Here is a 27,266-nt window from a genome sequence, read left to right as displayed (position 1 = left end):
GAGAGGGAGAGAGGGAGAGAGGGAGAGAGAGAGGGAGGGAGAGAGGAATGATGGAATGATGGCTGGATAGAGATGTAGCTCAATCCCAGTGTGAAGACCCTTAATTCATTCCCTAGTGGAAGGAAGAAAAGAAAGGGAGGAAGGAAGAAAGGAAGGAAGGAAGGAAAGGAAGAAGGAAGGAAAGGATGAAGGAAGGAAAGGAGGAAGGAAGGAAGGAAGGAAGGAAGGAAGGAAGGAAGGAAGGAAGGAAGGACAGGACAGAGGAAGAGCGGAAGGAATTACTTCCAATGTCTGAATAGAAAATTTCATTGAAAAAACTTTTCAAAAATCTTTCAGAATCAGAATAAATTGTAGGATATAAAACATTTCAGAAGTCCAAACATTGCAGCTCAGCTGAGCAAACAAAACACACTGGGTCAGGGATGGCTTAGCAAGAGAAGTCACTAATAGATCATGGTGGTGAGGGGCTCCACACCAAACAGGTGTGGTTTTAGATCCTGCTCTGCCTCTCTCTAGCTAGTTCACCTTGGACAGCACCATCAACTCCACCAAGTTTGGCTTCCTTATTCATACAGGAAGGAAAGATTCAGAACCCTCACCTGTCTCATGGTGCACACTGATTGGGTGCTGCTGGCTGTCCCTGCCTGCTACAGCAGTCAATGCTGTTGACTCCACGACCCAACCTCCCCAAGGTCCAGGCTCTTAATGATACATGCTCAACCACGACTGCTGCTACCTCCTGTCCCCAAAGGCTGCGGGCTATCATCCAGGAAGCACAGGGTCCATGTTCTGTCAGTGTCTGATCTTTGTTTCCTCCTGAGGTACACACTGACCTCAGATTTCTCTCCGTCCATGTTTGCTGTTCACATCAATAATCCACAAAGCCTTGGGTCAGTATCTGCTCACCATCTCTCCTCCCTGGCTGTGATCATGAAGACAGATGAACACTCTAATTTCCTACTTTCCTTCTCATATGGAAAACTTTCAGGATTTCTGGCCCATGTGCTGTGCACAGCTCTAGCCCATCCAAGCTTCATGCTCACACATGGCCATTTGCTGGGGTACGATGGAGAAAGCAACTCATCCCTCTCTCTGTAACCTCCATACACTAGATGAGATGTACAGACCACAAAGAATAGCTCTTTTCTGTGCAAAAGCATTATTATGTTTTTATTAAGTTTGTTAATTCTATTTAGATATATATAATGATTACATCCATTGTAGGGAACTTGTACCTGTATGTGATATATCTTAGCTCTTCTTTTTTCTAATTTCCCTCCCCTCCCTTTACCTCCTCTTCTCTTCCTTATTTACAAAGTTTTGTTTCCATTTTATCCATTTCTTTTCATTTTTCCTTTTCCTTTTCTTCCTCCCCCCACCCAGTTCCCCTTTCCTTTTGAACATTTTTTCCCTATTTCACAGTATGTATTGTATATTTTGGTCCTTATTTGCACTTTCAGTTTCTCGCACCAGAGAAACAAGGTGATATTTACACATATATGTCCAATTTATTTCACCTATGAGCATAGTCTCAAGGTCCATCCATTTAGCTATAAATGTCTCAAGTTTATCCTTCTTTAAGTATGAGTCATTCTCCATTGTGTTAAAAAACCACATTTTTTCACTCATTCAATGGTCGATAGGCATATGAATTGCTTCCAAGATTTAGCTATTACAAGCTGTGCTGCTGTAAACATGGATGCACCTATACTGCTGTGACATGATGCTGTTAATTCTTGTGGGAAGATATGAAGAAGGGGCATAGTTGTGTTAAATGGAATCTCTAGTCCTAGTTTTTTGAGTAATCCCCACATTGATTTTTACAGTGTTGCACCAGTCTACACTCCCACCAACAGTGGAAAAGCATTCCTTTTTCCCCTCAACCCATGCAGCATTTGTTATTGGTTGATTTATTGAGACTAGCCCTTCTTTCTGGAGTGAGATGGAATCTTGGTGTTTTAATTTTTTTTTTTTTTTTGGTTTTTCTCCAGTACCGGGAACTGAACTCACAACCTTGTGCTTGCCAGGCAGGCGCTTTTGCTGCTGAGCTAAATCCCCAGCCCCTGTTGTTTTAATTTGAATCTCTCCAATGACCAATGATGTTGACCATTTGTTCTTATATTTATTTGCTGTTTCTACTTTATCTGAGATCTATTTCAGATATCTGTTTTTGGATTGGGTCTTTAAATTTGGGGGTGTGTGTGATTGTTTTATTTTAGGTCTTTACGTATTCTAGATATAAGCCCTTTGTGTGAAGAATAGCTGGCAACACTTTTACACTGTGTGGATTTTCTCTTCCCTCTGTTGGTGCTTTCTTTTGCTGTGCAAAAGTTTTTTGATAAAATGAGACCCCAGTTGTTGATTCTTTGTGATTTCCTATGTGATAGGGGTTTTCCTCAAAAAGCATTTTTCCTGCACCAATGTCTTCAAGAGACTACCTATTCTATTTTCCAGGAGATTTAGTGTTTCTGTTTTAATATTTAGATCTTTGATCCATTTCAACTTTAATTTAGTGGATGATAAATATATAGGTCTAATTTTAATCTTCAGCATGTGGAAAACTAGTTTTTGCATCACCATTTATTAAAGACACTTTCTTCAATGAAGGTCTTTAGTTTCTTTGTCAAAGATTAGATGGCTGAGTGTGTTTGGAATTGTTTTTACATCTTCTGTTCTCTTCCATTGAATCTTGTGTCTGTTTATTTGCCAGTACCACGCAGTTTTTATCATGGTAGCTTTGTAGTATAATTCAAGTCAGTTAATAGTGTTGCCCCCTGACTTGCCATTGTTGCCCAGAATTGCTTTTGCTATTCTAGGTGTCTTCTGGTTCCAAATGAATTTTAAGATTATTTTCTCTAATTCTGTGCAAAGTGCTATTGGTATTTTGATTAGGATTACATTAAATCTGTATAATAATTTTGGAAGTATGGGAATTTACACTATAAATTTTCTTCCTACCAAGAACAAGCGATGTCTTTCCATTTTCTTATATCCTTTTCAATCTCCTTTTTCAGAGTATTGTAGTTTTCAAAATTATTTTACTTCCTTTGTTAGATTGATTCATATGTATTTCATTTTTTAATGCTATTGTGACAGGTACAGTTTCCTTAATTTCTCTCACAGTCAGTTTTTTATTCGTGTATAGGAATGCTATTGATTTTTGAGTGTTGACTTTATATCCATCTATGCTACTGAATTTGATTATTAAATCTCCACATCTTTTGATGGGGTTTTTGGAGTCTTATGTGTACAATATCATGTCATCTGAAAATAATAATTTATCTTTTTCCTTGCTTATCTTTATTCCTTTCATTTCCTTCTCTTGTCTAGTTTCTCTGGGTAATGTTTCTGGAACTATATTGAACAAGAATGGTGATAGTGGACCTCCTTATCTTGTTCCTGATTTTTAAGTGAAAGCTTTCAGTTTATGTCCATTTAATATGATGTTAGCTATTGTTTTGTCTTAGATACCTTTTATCAGATTAAGATAAAGACTGTATCTTCCAGGCTTCTATGGGTTTTTTTTTTTTAATCATGAATCAATGTTTGACACAGTCAAATGTTTTTTCTGCATCTATTGAGATGATCATATGGTTTTGTCCTTGGTTCTGTTGTTATGGTATATTACATTTATTGATTCATGTATGTTAAACCATTCCTGCATCCCTAGGATGAGTCTTGATCATGGTGTATAATCTTCTTGATGATTTGCTGCATTCTAATTGCTAGTATCTTGTTGAACATTTTTTGCATGTATGTTCAGTAAGGAGATTGGCTTGTAGTTTTCTTCTTTGGCTGGATCTTTCTCTGGTTTTGGTATCAACATAATGCTTATTTCCTGGAATAAGTTTGGAAGTTTTGCTTCCCTTTTAGTTTCATTAAGGGGTCTGAGAAGTAACAGCATTAAGTCTCCTTTAAATTTCTTGTAGAATTCAGCAGTGACTCTATCAGAACCTGGGCTTTACTTGTCGTGTTATTTTCCTGTTGTTGCTGTTTCTCTTTTTTTTCCCCTTTGTTCAGTTTCTTGCCTTGCCTGGGGGATTCATTCTAATGGTTTTATGGAGTTGTAGTCCTTGTTATCTTTCTAGAATGCCCTTCACAATATTTTTGTGTGCTGGTTTGTTGGCCATGAACCTTTTGAAATATGTTATTTGTCATGGAAAGATCTTATTTCTTCATCAGTTTTGAAAGATATTACTGTGAGGTACATCAACCTAGCCTAGAGGTTATTTTCTTTTAGGGTTTGAAATACTTCACTCCAAACTCTCCTTGACTTGAGGGTTTGTCTTGAGAACTCTTGTGTGATTCTGATGGATGTTCCTTTATAAGTGATTTGTTTCTTTTCTCTAGCAGCGTTTAATATTTTGTTCTTGTGTTAAATTTCTGGAATCTTGACTATTATATGCTTTGGTGTAATTTTTTTGATCATGGCTAATTGGAGTTCTATATGCCTCACTTACTCTTTGTCAAATTCTTTTTCCATGCTTGGGCAATTTTCTACTATTACTTCTGTGGACATGTTTCTTATGTTGTTTGTGCTACCTCCTTCTATTTTTATTGACTCTCATCATTCTTATGTTATTCTTCCTTGCATGATCTAGCAGCTGTTGGATTGATTTTTCATGGTCTCTTGCAGTTTTTAAGAAATATTTCTTTTCATGATTGCTAACCACAATCCTGTCTTCTTGATCTGATAGTCTGTCATTACATTGGCTCATTCTGTTGAGTATACTTCAGTGGAATTTTTAACCTCTGGATATCTTTTTAAATCTGTGCTATGGATTCCATTTCTTTCCTATGTTGGGCATTCATAGTTTCCATTATTTTCCTAAGTTCCTCTGTTTTTACATCTGTATCTTCTCTAGAGTCACTAATCTTGTCCTTTATTATTGTCACTGTCTCTATAGTAAACTGAGAAATTATTTCTGATTTAATTGTTTTCTAGACTCTCATTCATATGCTTTGTAATCTCTGCTGTTCCTGTTTCAGAGTGCAGGTGAGTGATTTTCAAATTGTTCTACCTCTTAGCCCCCGGTAGCCTGTGGCAACCAGGAAGTTTGGGGTTTCATCTTGCTTATGTGACTTCTTAGTTTCTTTTCTCTCTTTTACTTTAATTCCTTAATTGATGCTTATAAATTTCTCATGGCATGTAGATTTATTGCTAGTATTGAAAACACTTAGAAAATGACTACTTCTTAGAAATGTCTCCACTTTTAGCTAACTCTTGGATTCTGAATCTGTTTCAAGATCCTACCTCTTCAATTTATTGGGAATGAGAATTTACTTCCTATTTGGCCTATCCCCTGGTTCTTTGGCACTCACTTATAGGCAATGTCAGTCTTGGCATACCAGGAAGAACAACTGATAAGAACTATTATGTCACTTTGGCTAATGTAGTACAATCAGTAATATTGATAGCATCAAGCACAGCCTAGAAAATGACAAACTATTGTAACTATTAATTTTCCACATTTAACCATATAAACTAAATTTGTGGTTATATGGCAAAATCTAAAATTAAAAACTCATACACAGTAAATATTCCCTCAGTGTGGTGATTTTACTCTCAAGGGAGAAAACTTAAAAGGGGTTAGAGGGAGAAATAAAGAAATAGTAGAAGAAGAAGAAATTAGAAGCAAGGTTGTAGGACAAAGGAAGACTACCTAAACTTTGTGAAACTGGTGAAGACAGGAGGGAAAAAGAAAAGTAAATAAAAACAAGAACAGAATGGAGAAAAACAACAACAAAACAAAAAAAAAGTTCATACTCATATGAAAACAATAACAATCAAGAAAAAAGGTACAAACAGTGTCCACTTCTGATGTGACTCTGCTGTCACTGGTAGACAGAGTGGGCAGACAGAACCCATGCATACATTTCCAGTGGAGTAGTGTAAAATCTCAGCAAGCCTGCACCTTTAGTTCCACTGAAATTCAGGCTGGTTTCTGACTATGATGCTGCACATTCAGTTGTTCAGCCTGCAGCTTTCCATGTGCCTCCTGCTAACTTGAACTCAGCTCCTTGATCTCCTGCCAATTTGAACTCACTTCCATCTCACCCTGACACTGGGAGCCACTAGATGGAGCTAGCCCAGGCTGCTCTGAGTTCTGAGCTTAATTGTCCCCTCTCCAAGATGGCTACTGACTTACTCTTTCTTTATGGGTGTCTGAACCCAAATAACTCACCAGTCACTACAGCCTGCTGTGTCAACTGCTCTGTTCCACTGGTGTGTTTCTCTGTGGAAGTCTCTGGGGTTACCAGTAGTCACCATACATCTGCAGGTTTGAGCCATCCCTCCCATGCAGTGAATCAGGGCTCAGGAAGAAAGCATCATTTGTCACCTCCTTCTTCTGCATTGATGTCTCTCTCTTTGCTGTCCCCATGGGCTTCAAGTCTCACTTCAGGTCCTCACTGGATTCTGGAGACCCATTTCCCTTTTACTTCTCTTCCTCACATTTCTATATGCCAGTGCCTGGATACAACATCTTTGAAAGACTCTTTCTCTCTTGTTCACTACTCCCCCATCTTCCTGAAAGTCCAGGGCTTTTCTTTTTTTTTTTTTACAAAAAGAGTTTTTTTAAAAAAACGTTTTAACTAACACCCAAAACATTAAAGGTGTACATATTAATGGAGTACCATAATGTTTAATACATGTCCACATTGCCTCGTACTGAAATCTGGTCAAATATACCCTGGGATTTTCAACCTTAGTCTTTCACCAGATGACTCTTTGTGGTAGGTTTGTCCTTGCATGGAAGGGTTTTTAGTGGTGTCCTTGGACTCCACTCACTGCATGCCAGGAGCAACCCTTTCCCAAGATCATGACAAATGAAAATGCCTCTTGCAGGACAAAATCACCCCTGTTTGAGAACCTCAGGCTGCCACAAGGGAAATAGTCCAGAGGAGGGCAAAGGTGAGCAGCCAGGGAATGGAGCAGTAATTCACCATCATTCCTGCTGCTGAGACACATCCAGAGAACACAGTGCCACTGCCCTGCATGATATGAAGATGAAAGTCAGAGCGGCTGAGTTTGCATGAATATATTTTTGTATTTAATTCCCTAGCCCTACAGAGGGTTATAACTTAATGGATTAAAAGTTGCACTCTTTGCTTTCATTGCTTAGAAGCTAGAACTATATTTGGAACCCACTTCCAGTAGAGTGCAGTATTGAGTACTAAGGTCACTTCTGGCTTTATATATATGTTCATGCTTGTGTGTTTTCAATTACTCAGTAGGTGTGTCTGCGTGCACCTTTTAATTTTTTCTTGGAAGGAGGCAAAACTATGTACAGAGCTCAACTACCCCCAAACTCCTTTTGATTCTCAATATTATTTGAATGAATGTTGCATTACTTCCAGTGGGGAAGGCATTGTGTCTCCTATTTCTAAACTCCTGCAGAATTTTTTCCTGCCTGTGCTGGTCTACTCTTGGTCATGTTTAGTAGCAAGGGAGAAACATGAATATATAGACCCTTTCTCCAGTGCCCTTGCAGTGGTAAGTGATGATGGTGACTCACAATCTTGCGCGTGGAGAGTGATAATGAAGTTTCTACCAAAATGAGGTGGAAACTCCTCTTAAAACCAGACCTGTAAAAAGTAATGAGGAGAATTGCTGTCCTTGAATATCTTGTGACTATTGTCTTTACCTCTCTCCAAGAGAAAAGAAGTAAATTTGGTTTGGATGATTTATTTAAAGTTAAACTAGCTAAGCAAGCTAAACAATTTTCAGAGAGCTTTTGTCAAGCACTTCTTGTCAAAGTATGAGTTGCAGCCTGGGGCTGCCTCCCTGTATGGGGCCCAGGCTGACCAGGAGCCAGGAGCCAAGAGGGCCACTTGCTCTGCGTGAACAATGTTTGGTTTATATGAGTTGTTGTTTTTATGTGTGTCGGCAAACAGTGTGTGAATCCTGACCTGGTCTCCCCATAAGAGACCTGAATCAGAGAAGTTCTTTGCTGGAAGAATGTCTGTTTTCAGACCTGGAAATAATACTTAGCATCAAAGTTTTCACTAATAAGAGAGGTGTATAAAATTTGCCAGTGTGTTTGTCTGTCTGATTGTCTGTGTGACTGTATGTGTGTGTACAGGGAGGAAGGGCAGTAAGGAAGGATGGAAAGAGATGGAGAGGTTGATTGTATGAGAACATTTAATCTCTTAATCATAGACCCAAATGCAGCCCAGATATGGACAGCTGCTCCCAGGTGTCATAGACGGGTAGACTGTGGCTGTGCCTATGTTACCTATATGCAGACCTAACCTTGAACATCCCAACCTAAGGGAATGTTCTACATTGTGCAGCTCTGCTGTGGGGCAGAGATGCTGAGCACAGATGCACATTTTATTGGAGTAACTTCAAGGACTCCTTATCCCACAGTAGCAGGAAATACTGCATTTCAGCATCTCAGCGTGCATAGAGGCTCACAGTCTCCAGGTGACTTCTTAAACCTAGCAAATAAGCAAAACAAACCTAACTGTGTACCTAAAGCATCCTTTGTATAAACTTTGTGTAATGTGTGCAGTCCATCATACTTCATTGTGCACAAAGCTGAGGATTTATACCACTCTGGAGGTTGATTCTCTTGTGAACAAAACAAGATCAGCAAACATTGCTATCTCTGCTGCTGCTGCAGTCCTTCTAGTAGCAGTGCTAGTGACCTATCTAGCGTTACTATGAGTCAGGCTTGGTGATAAATGCTCCCTAGGCATCGTCCTGTCTGGTTCGCACAGTGAGCCTGGGATGCAGAAGCTATTGTTGAGACCATTTTACAAGGAAGGTCAGTGGGTCAGAGAAACTAAGTAGTGGTTGTCAGTTGATATTGAAGTTCATGCAACTCTAAAGCCAAACTTTGGGGCACCATTTTATGTTCTCTCTTAACTGCATTTTCATTTGTTTTGGAGTTTTGCCTCTAAGTTTTATTGTCAGTTTCTTTCTTTTATATGTAACAAGGGGCTTCTGTCTGAAAGCAGTTGTACTTGCTCACCTTTAAAAATGTTTCTGTGAGGTTACTTTACCCTCTTCTATGTCTTGGGTTATAAAACTATGTTCTCATCTTTGCTGGGGTCTGGAGAAATGGCTCACTGGCTGTGCTGTGTGTCTCTCTTTGCCATGGAGCTCCTCTGTGCATATGCCATCCTCCTTACCTATCACAGTCTCTTTCTTGGTTAGTGATTTCTGTCTGTCCATCCACCCTCCACTACCATTTCCCTTCCTCAGGCCAGCCTTCCTGAGTCCCTGTAATACATGGATATGCTCTCCTTTCTCTTTTTTTTGAGAAAAAGTTTATGACTTTATTAGGAAAATGTTCATACATTAGATTTTTAAAATTTTATTTAATTGGGATATGTTTGCAATATATAAAATAACTACATTTGTTTGTGGCACCTGGTTGGTCTATGTCATGTTTTGATCATTTTCAGTGTCCTTTCCTTCTCCTCCTCCCTGCTTCCCTTCTACCTCCTTCCTCTGCTTCTGTCCCCATCTCCAGGAAGTCTGTTTCCCTGTTTTCTAACACCTCTCTTTTCTTGCCCTTCATTTATATTTTGGGCTGCTTCTATAAGAAAAATCATGCAAAATTTAACCTTCTGTGTCTGATGTCTCTCACTTAACATTATGGTGTCAAGTTCGATCCATTTTCCTAGAAATGACTAGAGCATACCACTTTCTTAATGGCTGAATAATCTGGCATTGTGTAAACATCACTTTTTAAAAATCTATTTGTCTGTTTTCAGGCCTCTGTGCAGCTCCTATAGTTTGGTTATTGTGAGTTGTGCTGCTAAGAGCATGCACATCTATGTATCTCTATAGTATGATGTCTTTGATTCTTTCAGGAGGATACCTAGAAGGGAAATAGCTGGGTCAAATGGAATTTCTACTTTTAGTTTTCTGAGGAACCTCCACACTGGTTTCTGTGGTGGTTACACTAGTTTCCATTCCCGCCAACAGTGCAGAAGTGTCCCCCTTGTCCTAGCCAGCATTCGTAGTGCTTGTGTTCTTGATGATTCTGCCTTTCCAACCTGTGCAGACTCACAGCTTAACCTCCCTGGTGCTCTGCCATTCCTTGTTCCTTTCTCATCCTGGTCTCTAATTTACCCAAACTTTGAGCTTCTTAACACTTATTCCTTCTTGAGAAAATGTCTTTTAGGGCTACACATTCTTCTTGCAAAGTCTGCATTTGAATTTGATTCACCGTTGCTACTTTGACCCCAAGGCATCAGAGTTGGGAATTGAATGAAGAGGTTCTTGCCTGCTTCCAGCCTTGTTTATCCTCAAATCTGGCAGCTGTATCTCCCAGCCACATGGATCTGAGCCTCTGTGCCATTTCTCAGATTTCTGGCACTTCTCCCACATGCTGGCAGTCAGTCATCAGCTCTGGTTGGTGGTCTCTTTGTGTTGTTGTCCTATAAGTAATTTCCTTCTCTTCTATGAAAGCCAGGCTGCATCCTATTTCCCCCACCCCTCTGGTACCAGGAATCAATCATGACCCTGTGCTAGCCAGGCAGGTGCTGTGCTGCTGAGCTAAATCCCCAGCCCCCAGGCTGCATTCTATTGCACGTAACTAACTCTCTCTCCACTCCTTTGGTCTGTGCATCTCACTGTCAGAACCAGGCTTAGCTTTGACAGCAACATACACCAGTCCAGACCCTGCTGCAGAGTTCCCCATGTGTATTTTATAAAACACAGAGCTCTGAGGAGTTCTGAGTATTATTTCCCAAACAAGGTCCTGCATCAGGGAAATGCAGGCCAAGTAAATGCAAATACATTTCCTAGGTGTAGAATCTTCAGGGTCCTTTCCATGCAATGGGCTTGGTAAATTCCCCTACTGAGGGGTGAGGGTGTCTATAGTATTTCCCCAGCTAATTTCAGCTATCGAGCTTAAAAAATTTTACTTATTTTGGCAGAACAACAGGCAGGGTTGATGTTTCATAGGAACATGTTTAGAAATGTTGACTCTTTGGAATATATTTAACTTCTTAGGCTGCCAGTGTACCTCAGGCCAAATTCTTTAGTCAGAGTGCATGTCTTACATTTCCTAGAGCAAGGGAACAAGCTCCCTTCTGGTCAGCTTGTTCTTCTTCAATCTGCCTTCTATTTTACATCTGTGACTTGCTGATATATATATTTTTTTGGCTTACAATGCTAACTCCACCCTAGCCTTAGTCTGCATTTTATATGTAACCTTACTTGCTTCTGCAAACTTCATTCTCTCCTGTCTCATAAACCACATCACCACCGGTTCTGGGCAAGAGCACGATGTCCTTTAAGGACCACTGTACTGCTTATATGCTTGGTCATCTCGGGAATTAGAAACATGGTCTTTCCTCTTTTTTTGGTTTTACTTTGGCTTTTTGAGCCTGACAGTGTTTTGCAGTGGAGCAGGTTTTGTTTATTCCAGTGAGAGAAACAAACCTCTAGGAATCAGAGCAAGTGAGTGCTCCAGGCCATGGAGTTTCAATTTCTCTGCTCGTTCCCTGGCACCAGATGTGGCTCCCCTACAGAGGTACTCATGTGCCACATTTCTCTAATAATCTCTTTGTTCTGAAGTCAATCATAAATTATCCAATTACTTGATTAAGCAGAATTCTGTTGGTTGTCCTCCATGTATCTATTTTAGTAAATTCAGTGTAAGCATGTTTTTTCCCACCAAACTATATTATTAAATTAACCCATTCATTCAACAAATTTGTGTTGATGCTTGGTGAATGTTACAGGAGGCAGGGTGAGAATGACAGGAAGATGCCTCTAGTTATTACACTGGTGTATACAGAGCCTCCTAAATGCCAGGTGCCAGGCACTGAGAAGTGGACATGCAGTTTACATGTAAGGAGTCCCGGGCCTAATGTTATTATGATCAGCTAGGAGAGAAGGGGCTTATTATGAGTGTTTTGTGACCATATTTTTGATCCTAAAACATAAAATAATAGCATACAATTTGAAATTAAGATGGTCCTAGGTCACCTGAGCTATGTCATTTGTCTTGCTTTTGAAGTTAGATGGAACAGCTGACCTAGACTAGGCTCAGAAAAGATGGGACAGGGAATCCTGCCCTGAATCCCAGAGCTGAAAGAAGTGAGAGAGCTATGAAGATATGTGGGGCACCCCTAGGCCCACTATGAGGGGGAAGCCCCTGGAGTAGTAGCTATGGCTTTGGGTCTGGATTTATTTTAGATTAGATCTTTGAAATTAGAAATTGTTTTCTTTGTTGTTTTGCTTAAAGTTGGTGTTGTAGTTTGGGATTTTTGCAAGAGGAATGATATAATTCAGGACATATATTTTATAAGATTATTTGTAACAGTCACCCAGAGAATGATATACAAGAGAGTGAAGGAAATCTGTCCACATACTAAAGACCAACAAATCCAGCTGAGGGCCTGGATTCCATGATAATGTCTTGCATGAGTTCAGCTGAAGACCTAGAGCCCATGACAACATCTCGTGCAGGCCTGTTTCACAGATCTGTGCTGGGAAGGTCCAGAGGTCAGTGGTGGAAACTAGAAAGTCTGCACCAGCAGGGTGAAGGATCTGCGCTAGCAGGCTAAGGAATCTACACTGCATCCAGGAAGTGATGTTCAAAGTAAGGACCAGAGCTCCCTCAAAGTGAACCAAAGCCATTCTCAACAACAACAAGGTCCTGAGCTCCTTGGACAATGAGAACAGCTGAGTTCATCAGGAAAGCCAGCATGACAAGCTCTTCCAAGAGAACCACAGCTCCTTCCAGCTTCGACCAGCTCCCAAAAGCCTCTCTTCAGCTTCCTTAACAACCTCTCTTCTTCTTCCCCAGTTCTGCCTCATATGCTGCTGGCAACAGTCCTCAGGTGGGCCTCCCACACCTAGTACCATGCTGGTTCAGTTCAGCTGGGTGTTGCAAGTTGACCACCAGCTATCAGTCTACCAGTTAGTGAGCACATAATGTTGGGAAAATAAATTGTTATACTAAACAAAATAACTATGCAATTTTTTAAGGAATCTGTTTCTTATGCAGAACAGTTACTGTTATCATTGCTGGCAGGAGACCCACTACCCCTTTCCTTCCTCTCCACTCCCCAAACACACAGTAAAATTAGGTGAGGTTCTTATTCAAGAAGCCAAGGACATGAATCTTACAGCCATCCAGGTGCCACCTGGTGGGGCATCTGTGGACCTCAGGTGTCGAACGGGTCATCAGCTGTTGGGGACAGGCTGAAGCTTGTGCAGCCTGTGCTTCAGAGGCACAGAATTCCTCTGCAGAAGCATCAGGGCTTGTCTTCTGCCTCCCTGCTACTTAACCCAGACCAGGTGCCCTCACATTCCCGCCCTCTGGGTCCCCGGGCTTCCTTTGACTTAGTGACTCAGAGTCCCCTAGGTCATCCCCTGCTGCGTGTACTGAGAATGGTACAAAGCCCTGTGGACTGGCTCGGTCTCCTCATGGTTACAGTGCCACATCAGGGAAGATGTGATCACGTGGTGAGTGGAGAGAGCGGGGGACAGACTTTCCTCCCTTCAGAAGTGACGGCCTGAGGGTGAAGGTGCTCGTCTGCATTTTCAAGTGAAACACATTTGAATGACTGTGGAAATCATTCAACACTTTAAATGAAAAAAGGAAATAATATTTCCTGTTCAGGATTATCTTTTTTTTTTTAATTTTAGAAATAAAAGGAGGAAAATATTAACAGACCGACAACATTCTACCACTCTGTTTGTAACTCTGTAATGTCTGTACTGATCCTATGCTATTTTGTAAACTGTTCAGGATTATCTTAAGCAAGCTAAAATACATACATACGCACTCATTCCCCAAATTGTAAACAGTGGTAGCTTTTGGGGGGCAGAAACATTACCAATCTTTTCCTTTTCTTAGTCTTTTTTGTTTTCATATTGTTGTGTTTTGGGGGAGATGGTTAGAGTCTACTTGGTTTTTCTTAACTTCTTTATGATCTAGGATTGTACACTTTCCCCTTCATTGTCCTGTACAGATGTTGTGAGAATGACTAGTGCTCTCAGAGGAAAGATATTTCATTAGAATAAATAGGTCTGTGGTGGAAATAAAGGCACCTGACACAGCCAAGGGAAAGGCTTGGGAACTGTATTCGCAGGAGCAGCAATCTCATTAGGGTTCACAAAATCAAAAGCAGGTATCGTGATCCTGGAGTTTTAACTTTTTCCAGCCAATATTCTTATCCCAAAGGCATATATACAATCATGGTAAACAATGCTAGTGAAATGCTAGTATAAATAAGGATGTAAATGCACATAAACAAGAAAGACAAAAGACAGTTTCAAGCAGAATTCTTTCCTATGAGCAAAATAAACTGATTCTTAATATCTAGGCTCATGTAGTTCTATTCCTTTCCTCCCCATTCCTATGGATTTATATGCACATGTGGAAAAGAAAACAAATAGAAAGCAAGACTTAAGAATGTGACTTCACAACTCTGCTACAGAGTGTCCCTGGGTGACACTGACCCTTCTCTCCCCATATGCACAGGAGTGTTCACATGGAGGAGGTTTAGTACGTTCTGCTCCTTACAGTTTCTTCCTCTAACTCTCTAACTATAGGTCTGAGCTTTCCAGGGGCTGTGACTGGACATCTGGACATTTTGGACTGCAGCTCCCATCTTTGAGTCTGCTGGAAAACATGTCCATTTCTGTCCCTAAAGTGTTCTTGGACCTCTTCCTGTTCACTGAGGCAGATTCTGTAACCCAGAGCTTTTCCAGCACATGTGTTCCTGTTTGATGCTCCTGCAGGATATGGCATGGGGACCTGGAAGTGCCAGCAAAAAGGGCCAAGGTCTCCAAATTATTTTAGCTCATGGTACAAATATCCCCAAATACAATCATAATTCTCAGACATCCTCATGGTCAATCAGTTTTGTTGGCTTCTATCACATTACTGTCGCACAGAAAAAGCATCCTGATTTCCAAGCCCTTGTCTTCCCAAAGTTAGGGATTCTTGAAGAAGACCTCTCCTGACTGTCCAATTCACACGGCATCCCCTCTCTGTTCTCCCTGAACACCTGTCACCGACTGCCCACTGCTTATCAAGGTCTGGCTGCCTGGGTTCTTTGAGGATTTGCTTTGTCATATATTTGGCCTTAGCCACAAGTACTCACATTTGGATCATTAAAAGCAATACAAAACAGCAACAACAAAGCCAGGGAAGCATGGAAAAGAATGAAAAAAAGCACCACTTATGTTTCTGACATTGAGAGAAAGCCAGTGTTTGTAATTATGGAGAATGGGTATACATTTATTTTAAGGTAGTTAAGATAATCCTAAAATAGACTGATGTAAAATTTTGTTTCATATTTTTCACTTAACATGTCATGAACATTTCCTCAGTCATGAATAATATTGGCAAACTTTTTTTTTTCAGTACTGAAGATTGAACTCAGAATATTCACACTGAGCTACATTCCCAGCTCCTTTAGTATTTTATTTTGAGGCAGGGTCAGTCTCATTAAGTTGCTGTTTCCTAAGATTGGTTCCAAATTGGAACCTTCCTGCCTCTGCCTCCCAGAATGCTATGATTAGAGGCATGTACCGCCATCCCTGGCTGACAATATTATTTCAATGCATAGATAGTAGTTCATTTTCCTAGATCTACTGTACAGTGTGCAGCTCTCTGTTCAACATTAGGAGACAATCTGGATATGAATTTCCTGATGGTGCATCAATATTGGTAGCCATAGAGGACAGTGTGAAAGTAGGCATGAATTCTCAGCACTTATTACATGCAACTGCCTTTATTATGATGATTTTGATGCAGTTGCAGACAGGACAGCGAGATAGGGTCAGTGGTCCCTGGGGCAGAGATGATCACCATGGAATGGAGGTTATGTCTTAGACATGGGCACCTCGTGCTACTCACAGCCAAGGGCAGCCTCAAGGGTGCGCTTTCAGCCCCTTGGTGGCACTTTGGCCTTTTCAAGTTGAAGTCCATCTGTGAGAAGCTCAAAAGCCCAGAAGCCTTGACCAGTCCTGGCTCTGGGCTTCTTACTACATAGGTAGAGTTGAAAATCTGAGTTCCCCTGACTGTGGGGGTCAGGCTACAATTCCATCTTTTGACTCTGTGATCATGGGAACTCTGAACTCTTTGCCTTGGTGTCACCCGGCATATCTCAGATAACTGCCTTGTGCTCCATCAACCTTTCAGCAGTGTTCTTCATGGCAGGGGGGAGGTTCCATTTGTCAGAACATCACAGCACAGAGAAGGGACTGGAAAATGAACCATGGGACACTAACAGAATTAGAAAGCTGAGGGCCATGACAATGGGAAGGAACAATGTAAAATGGGGCCATGGAGGAAAATGACCAAGAAAAGAACAAGAAAGGAGCAGAAACAGGCTGAATTCAGAGACTGCATCCCACCCCTCACTTCCTCCAGCATTTCATCTGAGTGGTATCTTTTATGTATGTATTCTTTAATACATTGTCTCAGTGAAACTCTCCTAACTACCAAACAATTCTTTCTCTTTTGAGTATCAAACATGAACAAGGAAAACTAGCCAGAACAAATAATTTAGCAATACCCCATACGTGATTTGTATGGAGCCTTCTGAAATTAGTATGTGAAATAACTTACGTTTCATGATGTAAATGACGTCACTCTCTAAGCACCATGGGAATTGAGAGCAGGAATTCACACTGGATCCCACTGGTCACATCAGGGCTATTAGCACATCCTTCCTGTGCCTGACCAATCTTTCCTGTGTCTGGATCAGTCCTTCCCATAGAGGTAGGGACACTGGTTCCATGCCAGTCTCTCATTCCAAACCTGCTGTGCTTATTATGGTTGTTATTCTTCACCTATGATTTTGGCATTGACTGAAAATTTCTGTGTTTATATCTTCGTTGCTTTTCTCATTGTTGAGGAAAAGTACCCAACACCTACAAATTAAAGGAGAAAAGTTTTGTTTCAGCTTAAGTGTCTAGAGGCTTCAGTCTATAGTCAGCTGCCTCTAAGGCAGAGTAGCATGGCAGAGGGTATCACACAGGAGTAATAGTCCATAGTGTTGCAGTCAGGAAGCAAAAAGCAGCAGCAAGCAGCAGCAGCAGCAGCAGCAGCAGCAGCAGCAGCAGCAGCACCAGCACCAGCACCAGCACCAGCACCAGCACCAGCACCAGCAGCAAACCTTCCATTTCCTTTTTATTACATCCAGGCCATAAAACCTTTTGGGTCGTGCCTCCCACACCCAAGGTCAGTCTTCCCATTACGAACACCCAGAACTATATAAAAAAAAAATCAGTGGACTAATACAGTGTCACACACCTTTAATCCCAGTATCATACACGTTTGATCCAGCTTCCTATGAAAAGCTCCACCTACAAGTGCATAAGGCTTTGGAAGGATGTCTAGATACAAACTGTAGCAGTTTACTACAGTTTTTTCATTCTTTGGGCTAATCCCTCTACATGAATTCCTTATTTTCTTTATCATTAATGATTTTGTGGAAACAAAGAAAATATCTTTACTACACTTGACCTTAGCCAAAAGACCGAGAAGTGATAGAGAAAATATCTTTAAATGGAGAACAAATGCCAGGTTTTGTTTTTAAAAATTTAATATTTTATTTTAATGTTTGAGGTACTTCCAAATGCAGAACGTATTTGAATTAATGGTAAACTGGAGTAAGAATGCACTGGAATTTCTTAAAAGTACTAAATGAAGAATTTTGTGATTTTTTTAATCCAACTTTGTATTTTGGCATTTAGATCAAAATGTAAGAAACTGTATTTCTAGGAAACATAAAAAGGTCATCCATAATTATTAACTTTATCAGTAATTTAGTATACTTAGGTCAAAGTACAAAAAATTTGTGTTTCTAGAAAATATATGAAGATAATCTGCCGTTATTAACTTTATCAGTAACTTGTTTCCTAACACTATTAATTATGGATGTGTTTGGCAATTCTGTTTATTTGTCTGTAGCAAATATCACAATTTTCTTGAGAACTGTGAATATTGTTCAGTGCTTCTAACTTTTTTGAGTTAATTGAGAGCTTGAAGGAAGAGGATCATAAGTTTTACCCCAGCAACTTAACAGCTTAACAAGACCCTGTCTCAAAATTTAAAAAAAATTTAACTAATACAAAGATTGTGGTGTAGTGTTAGCTAGGTTGCTGTCATTTGTTTGTGTGCTTAATTTGTCCTTATTTATGTGGGTCATGGAGTAATCTCTGTTAAGTGTTTCAGTTCAATTTCTTCATCCACAGAGGCTTTTCAAGGCTACAAAACAGAGACATTGTAAAAGCTCAGAGATGTTATAAACAACTCTAAAAAATAGAGCCACCAGAAATATTGTACAAGAAAAAGCTTTAAAAACTCCCCAACATCTTTTTCTTCTCTCCCAAGTTATTTCCCTTAGAGCATCCCTGCTCAGGCCCTGACTCACCTGCCCTCCCCTCCTATGGCCTGCAGGGACCCTGCTACCTGTCTGCATCCTCCCTTGGTTGTGACCCTGCTCTTCTCTCTCGCCCATCCTCAGAGCCCGGCATCTGCACGGTGTTTGGAGACCCTCACTACAACACTTTTGACGGCCGGACCTTTAACTTTCAGGGCACGTGTCAGTATGTGTTGACCAGAGACTGCGCCTCCCCTGCCTCACCCTTCCAGGTGCTGGTGAAGAACGATGCCCGGCGGACACGCTCCTTCTCCTGGACCAAGTCGGTGCAGCTGGTCCTGGGCTCGAGCATCATTAGTTTGGAGCAGCACTTGGCTGTGCGCTGGAATGGTTCCCGCGTGGCACTCCCCTGCCGAGGGCCACACTTCCATGTGGACCTGGAGGGCTACCTGCTGAAGGTGACTACTCAAGCAGGTGGGGCCCCACCTTGAGCATCTGCTCCCCCTGTTCCTGCAGGGCTGTCTCCTCCAAGGCATCTGAAAATGCCACCAAGAACCCAGAGACACTACATGGAGACTGGCAACTGGACATTTGGCACAGTGACCTTGCAGTCTTCACACACCCAGAACCTCACTGTCCTCATTCTAGAAACAGTAGTTGGGCTCATTGAATTACCACACCTGGGCCACTGATGTCCAGCTTGGAGTTGTCAGGGTCTCTTTTAGCTCAGGTAGTTATGTGCATTTTCACATCGGGGAGAGGGGACAGGGTTTCCTTGTTAATATCTGCCCCCAAAATGTGGGGAATCCTCAAAAGCAAATGGCTTAGGGTTGGTGGTGTTCAAAAGAAACACAAAAATTGGGTATGGTGTTGCTCTCCTGTAATACCAGCACTCTGTGAAGCTTAGGTAGGTGGACTGCAAGTTTGACTCCAGCCTGGACAATTTAGGGCCTTAAAATAAAAAAAAAAAAAAGAAAAATGGCCTGGGTTCATAGCTCACCGCAAAAGCCTTGTATTCAGTCACTAGTATGTGGGCAGGAAGGAAAGAAACAGAAATATCCACAGCAGAAGGACTTGTTCTTGTGGGCCCTGTGTGCACTGGGTCACCTGATCCCTCTCAACTGTCCTGTGCTAAGGAGAACGAGGCTTCCATGTTTGGGTGTGCAGATGGGGGAACAGGAAAAACATGTGACCAGCAGTCCCATCCACCCTTATTCTGAGGAAAGAAACCACCACCCTCATGGCTGGAACCACTGTCTTTTGCTGAGGACGCTGAAGCTGGCTTTCAAAGTGCAACCGTCCACACCTTTGGGCACACGGAACTGTTGGCAAAGACCTCTCTAGCACCGATGCTGCACCCTTCATTTCCACCGCAGATGCCCCCGGCCAGTTTTTCCTTGGTTGTTGGGGTTCCTTGGGCTCAAGTGTTTGTTAAAATTAGAGGCACAACCCTGTTCCTGGTCAGCCCCGGAGACCAAGTCCTGCTCATCTTTACTCTGCATGACACCATGTTTTGGTTCTGTGTGAGCTGCCTGTGGTCCACCCTGTTGTTTGCTGGCTGGATATTTAGCTGTGTGTGCTGCTGGATGCTGTCTCTTTAACCATCGTGATACCATAAGGAAACCAACCTACTAACTGCTTTCTACCAATGAGACTTTAGCAGTGTGAAAGCATCGAGTTCTAATTTCTTCAGGCAACATAGTCACAAAGGGAAGCCTTTGATAGAGTAGGCACTCTTGAGGGTGCTTGAGGCTGTTCCTGCTCCCAGAACCCTGCTTAATGTTTCAGTTCAGGCCAAAATATATTTTGATAAATTGGTTTGACTCCTTGGTGTGCCCACTTAGTAAACAAAGGCAGGAAGCCAAGGTGCAGCCCTGGGAGTTTTAGTTAGGGAGCTCATCAGCGTTTCAGTCTGACAATGGAAAGCGTTAACGTATTCAGACTTTCAGCAAAGGGGAACAATCTCCATCCTTCATGTTGCAGATATGAGGAGCTCTAGAGAGACTCTAGAGGGATTAGACCTGCTCAGAAGATTCAGTCACCCCTGCTAATGTCCAAAGGACACACACTCTGCAAATGTAGACCCTGCCTCATTCTGTTAAAGAGGCCAGGCTTTCTGGCTCCTTGTAAAATGTGCCAAGATGGCCCCGTGTACAGCAGTAATGGAAAGGGCCTTGTCTACCTGTTTGCAAGGACACCGTGGACATACTGACAAAGTGGATTCTACCATGACAGAAATTATTAGTCAGCCGCAACCCAGTCCTGTGAGACATCCTGGGTCCATCAAGATTACTAACAGCCCTTGAGGTTTGATGCTGTTCTACCCACAGCTGGCAAAGCCTCATGGATTAAACCTCTCCTTTGTAAGGATGCCATGTTTTAAAAATGAGCAAAAGAGCAAAGCTGCTAAGAAAATAATAATGGACCTCAAAGACTTTAATTAGATTAGTGAATTTAACCATTCTAGGCCTAGAACTCAAGTGTTATAATTTCTTTTTCTACCTCTTTTTCTACAATATAAATAATTTATATGCTACCCATCACAAACAGCTGAACGATTTTCTCCTGCACACAAGTCATATAGCCTTCTGCTTCCTAAGAGAAGATTCATTCCTCTGGTTCTATGCTTGCTCTGTGCCCATCCTTTGAATGGAACAATTTGATTTCCAGATGATTGTGTTTCTACCCTAGTTTGGAAGTCTCAGTTTAAATTACTCCACAGGGTTATCTTCTTCATAATCACCTACTGATTGTCTTTTTAAAGCATCACAGCATTTCCTCGAGTGTTTTTCCTCAATAGATTCCTTGTTTTGTTTCATGAGCTTATGTGATCAAAAAGGGCTGTCCTCAAAATAGTGGCTTCAAAGCAGCCTGTAGCCGGAGGACAGAAGGTAGAGGAAAGACTTTTTGCTGGTGGTTGATCGACTCATCCTGCAGGATGGAATCACTTGGCAGTCATGCACGTCGTCCTCAAGTTAGTGTGGAATTAGGCCCTGCTGCTTATCCCTCAACAACTGGCTGGGGACAAGGGGTTAGCACTGAGCATCCCACCACATGCTGGCCTCAGCTCTCACCAATTAGCAGATTATTTAATAAACACTTCCTCTTTGTAGTCTGTGCATCTCATTAACTCTAGCTGCAAATCTTACATCAGATAACCCAAAAGCATTAATTTATGAACAAAGTGGCTTTTAATTTTAGTTTTGGTGGAAGAATATAGTAGAACCCAGAGAACATACCTTCCCCTCACTGTGATGTGAAATCTAATTGGGAACACTACCCACTTTTATATATCACTGAGGTACACCTTCAGATTCTTTGCTTCCTCTCCCCTTCAAGTGGGCAGCACCAAAACTATCAGTAATGAGAAAACAAAGCAATGTGAAGCAAACAACAACATTCACACAATATAAGAACAGGTACACAAACACCAGCAACATCCTCCCAGAGTAGTAGTATTCAGCAACATTTGCAGGGTGAAGAACAAGTTGGCAAAACACTGATAGAGAGGGTAAATGGGAAGGCTTTTTCTAAAGTGAAAGGAATATGGCTCCTGCTCACATCTGCTAGTGGAGCATATGCTTCAGCTTTAGCTTTCCACCTCTGCCAGTTGTTTCTACCCAGTTTCGCATGCTGACAATCGAAAAACAGTCCAGCTGCAGAAAGAACTGCTGAACCCCTCAAACATTTCCATAATGTTTCCCTCTCATAAGGTGCAGGTCTAAAATATCATTTGGAAGAGAAAGTTCCTCAGTTACAACTTAGTAGATTGATTGATGGATTGATTTTTGCCTTCATGACTATAACCTGCTTTGCATGGATTTTACAGTTGGATGGGGTAAAAGTATTCACACAGACACATGTATAGATGATACAGCAAGAGGCAAAGGCACTGGGGTAGACATCTCTCTGCTATATGAAGCCCTCATCAGTCAGTGAAAATTCTCTTTGTGTAATAATAACAAAGGAGAAAGGAGAAATGAGAGTGAATTTCACATTATTCTATTATTCTGAGGATGATGTGTTATGATGAGATGTTACAGGTTTTGAGAAAAGTTTGTTGAAGATATAGTGGGTCTGCCTCTTCTCAGGCTCATGTGGACCACTGGTCCATGTGAAGAAAGGATTCAGCGATCGGTTTATTCCCCGTGAATTGCATTCCCCATGAACTCAGAGGCCCAAAAGCTTACATTTATTATGTCAGTGTCAGTTATGATATAGGAGCTCCTTTGGGTGTAAATTCTCAACTATTTGTGGCACTTGGTAAAACAATATTTGCCTACTGTCTAGGAAAGAGATTTGTGGTTTGGAAAATATTGCAACATGGGAAATCTTTGGTATTACGATCTAAAAGTAGGATCTTGTAGATGCCTGGCTACAGGCTCACGAGGCCAGGTTTCCTCTATACCTTGGAAAGCATATTACAAACCAGTTTACAGTTTGCTTGTCTCCTTTCAAAGAGTCTCAGTGTCTTAACCAGCATGAAATTCATGATTATTTTGGTTTTGAAGATTGGATGCATCATGAATTGAAGATTGAAGATTGGATGCATCAACATTACAGGGGTCATTTATTCCATACCGTGTGCTGGATGATGTGTTAGATGGTGGGTGGGAGGAAATGGAAGCCATTGTACATTTAAGTTGTGGTTGTCAGAGCTGACACCATGCTCTCACAGAGACCTGCAGGGCTCAGCCCAGTGCAGACATTTTAGTACTCTGGTCCCTTTCTCCTTACTCGGCTTCATTACTGTCTTCAGCTAATGACTCCCAAAAGACACTTTCCTCTGAATTTTTTTATTCTTTCTTTCCAAATCTATTTAATTGCTTTTCTTCCAACCAAGAAATCGTCTCTGCTGTTTACCTTAGATTTAGATTCCTTTGGCTCCTTCTATTTACAGGGACTTCCTTGTATGTTTTTCTGCTTCTTTCTTGAAAAACCCAGTTTTAAGCCATGGGTTTCCCTTGTAATGCCCACCCTGAATTAACTCTGTCTCTTGCAGTTGTGTGACCTCACAGCAAGGCTATGTAGTTAAAATTTTGTCCCCTCAGACTGGTTCAGACTTGGGGAGAGTCGGCTTGGAGTCTCACCTCTGGGTTCTGCTCCCTGATGTTAAATCACTCTGGTGTCCTTGCCTTATGCCAGTCATTTTCCGACTAGATCCATCGTTTTTTTCTCACACTGGCCCTCTCTCTCCTCCCATTCCCCTCCCCTCCACTTCTCCAACCTTTAATTCTCCTGTCCCACTGTGGCCTCATCCCCAACTTCTGAACATTTTCTCATTAGCTAAATCTTGGTCTTTTAGGAGCAAGGACAGAAAAAGCCTTCTAGGAGAAGACATTTTTCTTCTTCAAAAGGCTCAGGAAGAAAAAAATTCTCAGGAACTCCAAAGTGTAAGATTTAAAAATCAGAAGCAGGCAAAGACTTATATTAAAAGGAACTTGCTCTGTGGTTGTCCCTCAGAAGACAGTGACAGTGGCTAAGGAGAAGTTCCAGGGCAGGCAGGCACAATGGTCTGCTGTGGGTGTCCCCTGGCATTCATTCACCGTGACTGCTTTGCACACACTGGGTGCTTCTCAGACATCCCGGGCCAGAGTGTCTGGAGGAACATTCATGTGTTCAGACCAGCCCTCCTGCACTTTAAAAGTCAGTTCAGCAAGCCAAAAAGGGGCTCTGTTCCCTCCTTTCAGGAGCAAAGAGAGTTTCCTTGATGACCAAGGCAGAACTGGCCTGACAATGGGCACTAGTGGAATTCTGCCCATGGCCTGGTGCCTCTAACCTGTCTCAGGAGAGCACCAGGAATGGGAAGAGGAAGTTTCCCCAGCAACTCAACCCCAGGAAACCTGGGTCTGTGGTCTGTGTCTCAAGAATGACTCTAAAATCACAAAGGAGCAAATGTGTCCATTTATATCAGTGTTGTCCTTTGTGGATGATGTGTTCAGAAGCCTTATTCATATTTTTTTTCCCGGTACTGGGGATTGAACTCATGACCTTGCACTTGCTGGGCAGGCACTGTGCCGCTGAGCTAAATCCACAGCCCCCTTATTCATATATTTATAGATTTTATATTCTTAGTATAGCAGATAATTTTAAAATTTTCCCTTGTCATTTGGAGGAATAATTACATGAGAAATTTTCGAATAAAAAACAAAAGTGACATTAAAGAACTGTCATCTTTCCGTCACATTAGTCATTGGATAAATGAAGGCACAGTTTGGACTAACTCAAATACTTTAAGAAAGGGCAAAAATATAAACCCTAGAATAGCATGGTATAAGAATATTTCTCTAAAAAGATCAAAATAGGAGTATATAAGATATTATAATGACAAATTTGTACAGTTTAAAAATCCTAAGCCCAAAAGTGATGATTTGTGAAATTTATAGTGTCCAAAGTAATGAGATTAAAAGATAGCTGAGAATTTGGCTGTGTTCTAGTTAGAGGAGGTGGTCACATGTAGTGTGTGAAGATGTGCACTGTGGGGACTGTCAGAAGTTCAGAAGTGCTTGATCTCCTTTCCTCTCTTCTCTAGGCTTAGAAATATCCTGGGACGGAGACAGCTTTGTAGAGGTCATGGCTGCCCCTCATCTCAAGGGCAAGCTGTGCGGTCTGTGTGGCAACTACAATGGGCATAAACGAGATGACTTAATCGGTGGAGATGGGAACTTCAAGTTCGATGTGGATGACTTTGCCGAGTCTTGGAGGGTGGAGTCCAACGAGTTCTGCAACCGACCGCGGAGTAGACCAGTGCCGGAGCTGTGCCAGGGGACAGTGAAGGTGAAGCTGCGAGCCCATCGAGAGTGCCAGAGGATCAAGTCCTGGGAGTTTCAGACCTGCCACTCCACGGTGGACTACGCCTCTTTTTACCGGTAACCACCGTGCTCTGGGGGATGAGTGGGTCACAGACCAAGGCTGGACTTGACCTGGGGACAGGACAGAGTGTACTGAGTCTCCTGGTGTATAAACAAGGCCCCGCAGTAAACATCCCCACTTCATTCTGTCTAGCTGCTCCTCTTGTCCTGACTGCACCCCACATCATGACCTCAGGTGGGAAACTCCAGGAAGTGTTTAAAGGTGGGCTTCTCTAGGCAATTCAGTGTTTTGGGGTGTGCATGTTTCCCGGGAAGCTGATGACATTCCAAAGGTTTTTCGAGGTTTTTCAGCTTGACTCTTAAGATTGAGGAAATCTTCCCAATTTCTGGCCTAAACCTCAAAGGTCTAGGAAAGAGTGGTTTGCTAAGGTAGACCCTCCAGGCACCCTGGCTACCTGCTGCTGTTTCAGTGAGCTCAGTTATTCCAGGCTGAGCAGGGACCCAGGTCAGCCTGCTGGTCTACCCCAGACCCAGCTGCATATGGAAAATGAGGAAGGAAGTGAGGAGTCCTTGGATTTTGGCCAACATGAGACTTCATTTCCAGAGTTGGAGGACTGTGGAAACAGGACTGAGGTGGGAGAAAGGGCTCGCAGTAAGAGAGTGATCTTTTCTAACTCAACTTAACCCCATTCCACTCAAAGCCACATGCCATGGAGGAGGCCTGGATCTGTGCTACGAGGTTGCGCTTGTGGTTGATGGATCTGACTTGGCTGTGCTTCTACTTACTGCGCAATCCTGTGACTTCAAGAGCTATGGCTGCTGAGAGCTGTAACCACAGTGGGTGTGGGGGAAACATGAGCTGAACGCAGCCCTGAAGGCCTTGTTTAAGTGATTTGCCTGTGCCTCTTCAAATTAGGAAACTCCTGTGGTCTGCAGCCACGAGAGGATATTTTTACTCTTTAATTGCCACCAGTTGATTTCCCCTAGCTCTCATTAAATGTGATCTTTCTTTTATTTGATCTTTGGACATAAAATATAAAGTTCTATAAAGGCAGCTCCAAGTGAGGTGGAGAAAGGAGTTTCCCTGTCATTGCAGATCCCTGAGCATGACTGTATCTGCCAGAGCATTTGGCTCCAAGTCATGCATGTAGCTCCTTCAAGCCATTTTCCTGGCATAATTTGAATTCTCGGCTTCCCTTCTTTGTCCTCCTGGTGCCACCTCCAGATTGGCCTTACTCATTCTCTGTTCCAGTTGAGAGATCTTTTAAAAATTTTATTATTAGTGTATGTTCACAATGCATACTAGTTCCATTTATGTTGGGGAATTGATACATATACAGGGAACACGTCTTGAACTTTTTCAGTCCCTTAATGTGAGACTGAGTTCAGTATATGAACAAGCCAGGCGTCATTTGGGATCTACATATTTTTCCTTGAACTTCACTAGGAAACAGTAGAGCACAGCAAGTAAGAGCTGTGTGGAATGGGCATGTAATCTGAGCACTTGGGAGGCTGAGGCAAGAGGACTGCAAATTCAAGACCAGCTGGGTAACACAGCAAGTTCAAGGGCAGCCTGGACCACACAGTGAGACCTTCTCTCAGAGCTTTCCAGTCTCCCAGGGCTCAACACCCAGCTAGAACACAGAGCCTTGAGCAAGTACCTAAGCACTCTGAACCTCAGTGAGCCTGTCTGTGAAGTGGGGATAACCAGGGACCGCCTTGCAGTGCTGTCTTTTAGTTCCTGTGAGGTTATTGTTGGCACCATCACTTCCTCCACTATCAATGAGCTGATCAAACAGAGCGAGGCTGCTTTGGGAAGCCCCCCAAATCTCTAGTGGAGATTTGGATTGGATTCTTCTCTGCTCGAAGCAGAATGGAAAAGCAGTGCCCAGGTTTTTACTCTTTCAAAAGTTTAAATGAGAACAAAACTGGAGAGCAAGCTGCAGAGATGAGCACTTGTATCTACGTTTCTATTTCTCCTGCCTTTGATGAACTAATCAGTGTAATGATTCCAGTATTACAACAAGAGTATGACGAGAGCCTTGGCTGAAGGAATGAGAATGTCTTTACCATTCATAAAAAAAGGGAATCAAATATTCCTGTGCCCTTTGATCCCCTTCTGCCCTTCACACAGTGGCA

The 27,266-nt window shown here is 42.0% G+C and overlaps 1 protein-coding gene across 1 annotated transcript in view; it reads left to right on the top strand.

The window, feature by feature from the left end:
- The window catches only part of LOC102025520 (BMP-binding endothelial regulator protein), a 43,413-nt gene extending 18,225 nt beyond the window's left edge, over positions 1-25,188 (top strand). Inside the window, exons 7-8 of the mRNA XM_013509067.1 lie at positions 18,460-18,789; positions 24,848-25,188. Coding sequence (XP_013364521.1) covers positions 18,460-18,789; positions 24,848-25,188 — 671 coding nt within the window. The remainder of the gene's footprint in view (positions 1-18,459; positions 18,790-24,847) is intronic.
- Positions 25,189-27,266: the final 2,078 nt, after the last annotated feature.

The sequence above is a fragment of the Chinchilla lanigera genome, unplaced genomic scaffold (assembly GCF_000276665.1).
Source record: "Chinchilla lanigera isolate Chin_1 unplaced genomic scaffold, ChiLan1.0 scaffold00159, whole genome shotgun sequence".
Classification (NCBI taxonomy): domain Eukaryota; kingdom Metazoa; phylum Chordata; class Mammalia; order Rodentia; family Chinchillidae; genus Chinchilla; species Chinchilla lanigera.
Note: the sequence above shows the minus strand (reverse complement) of the source record. Positions and strands in the feature narration are given on the sequence as shown.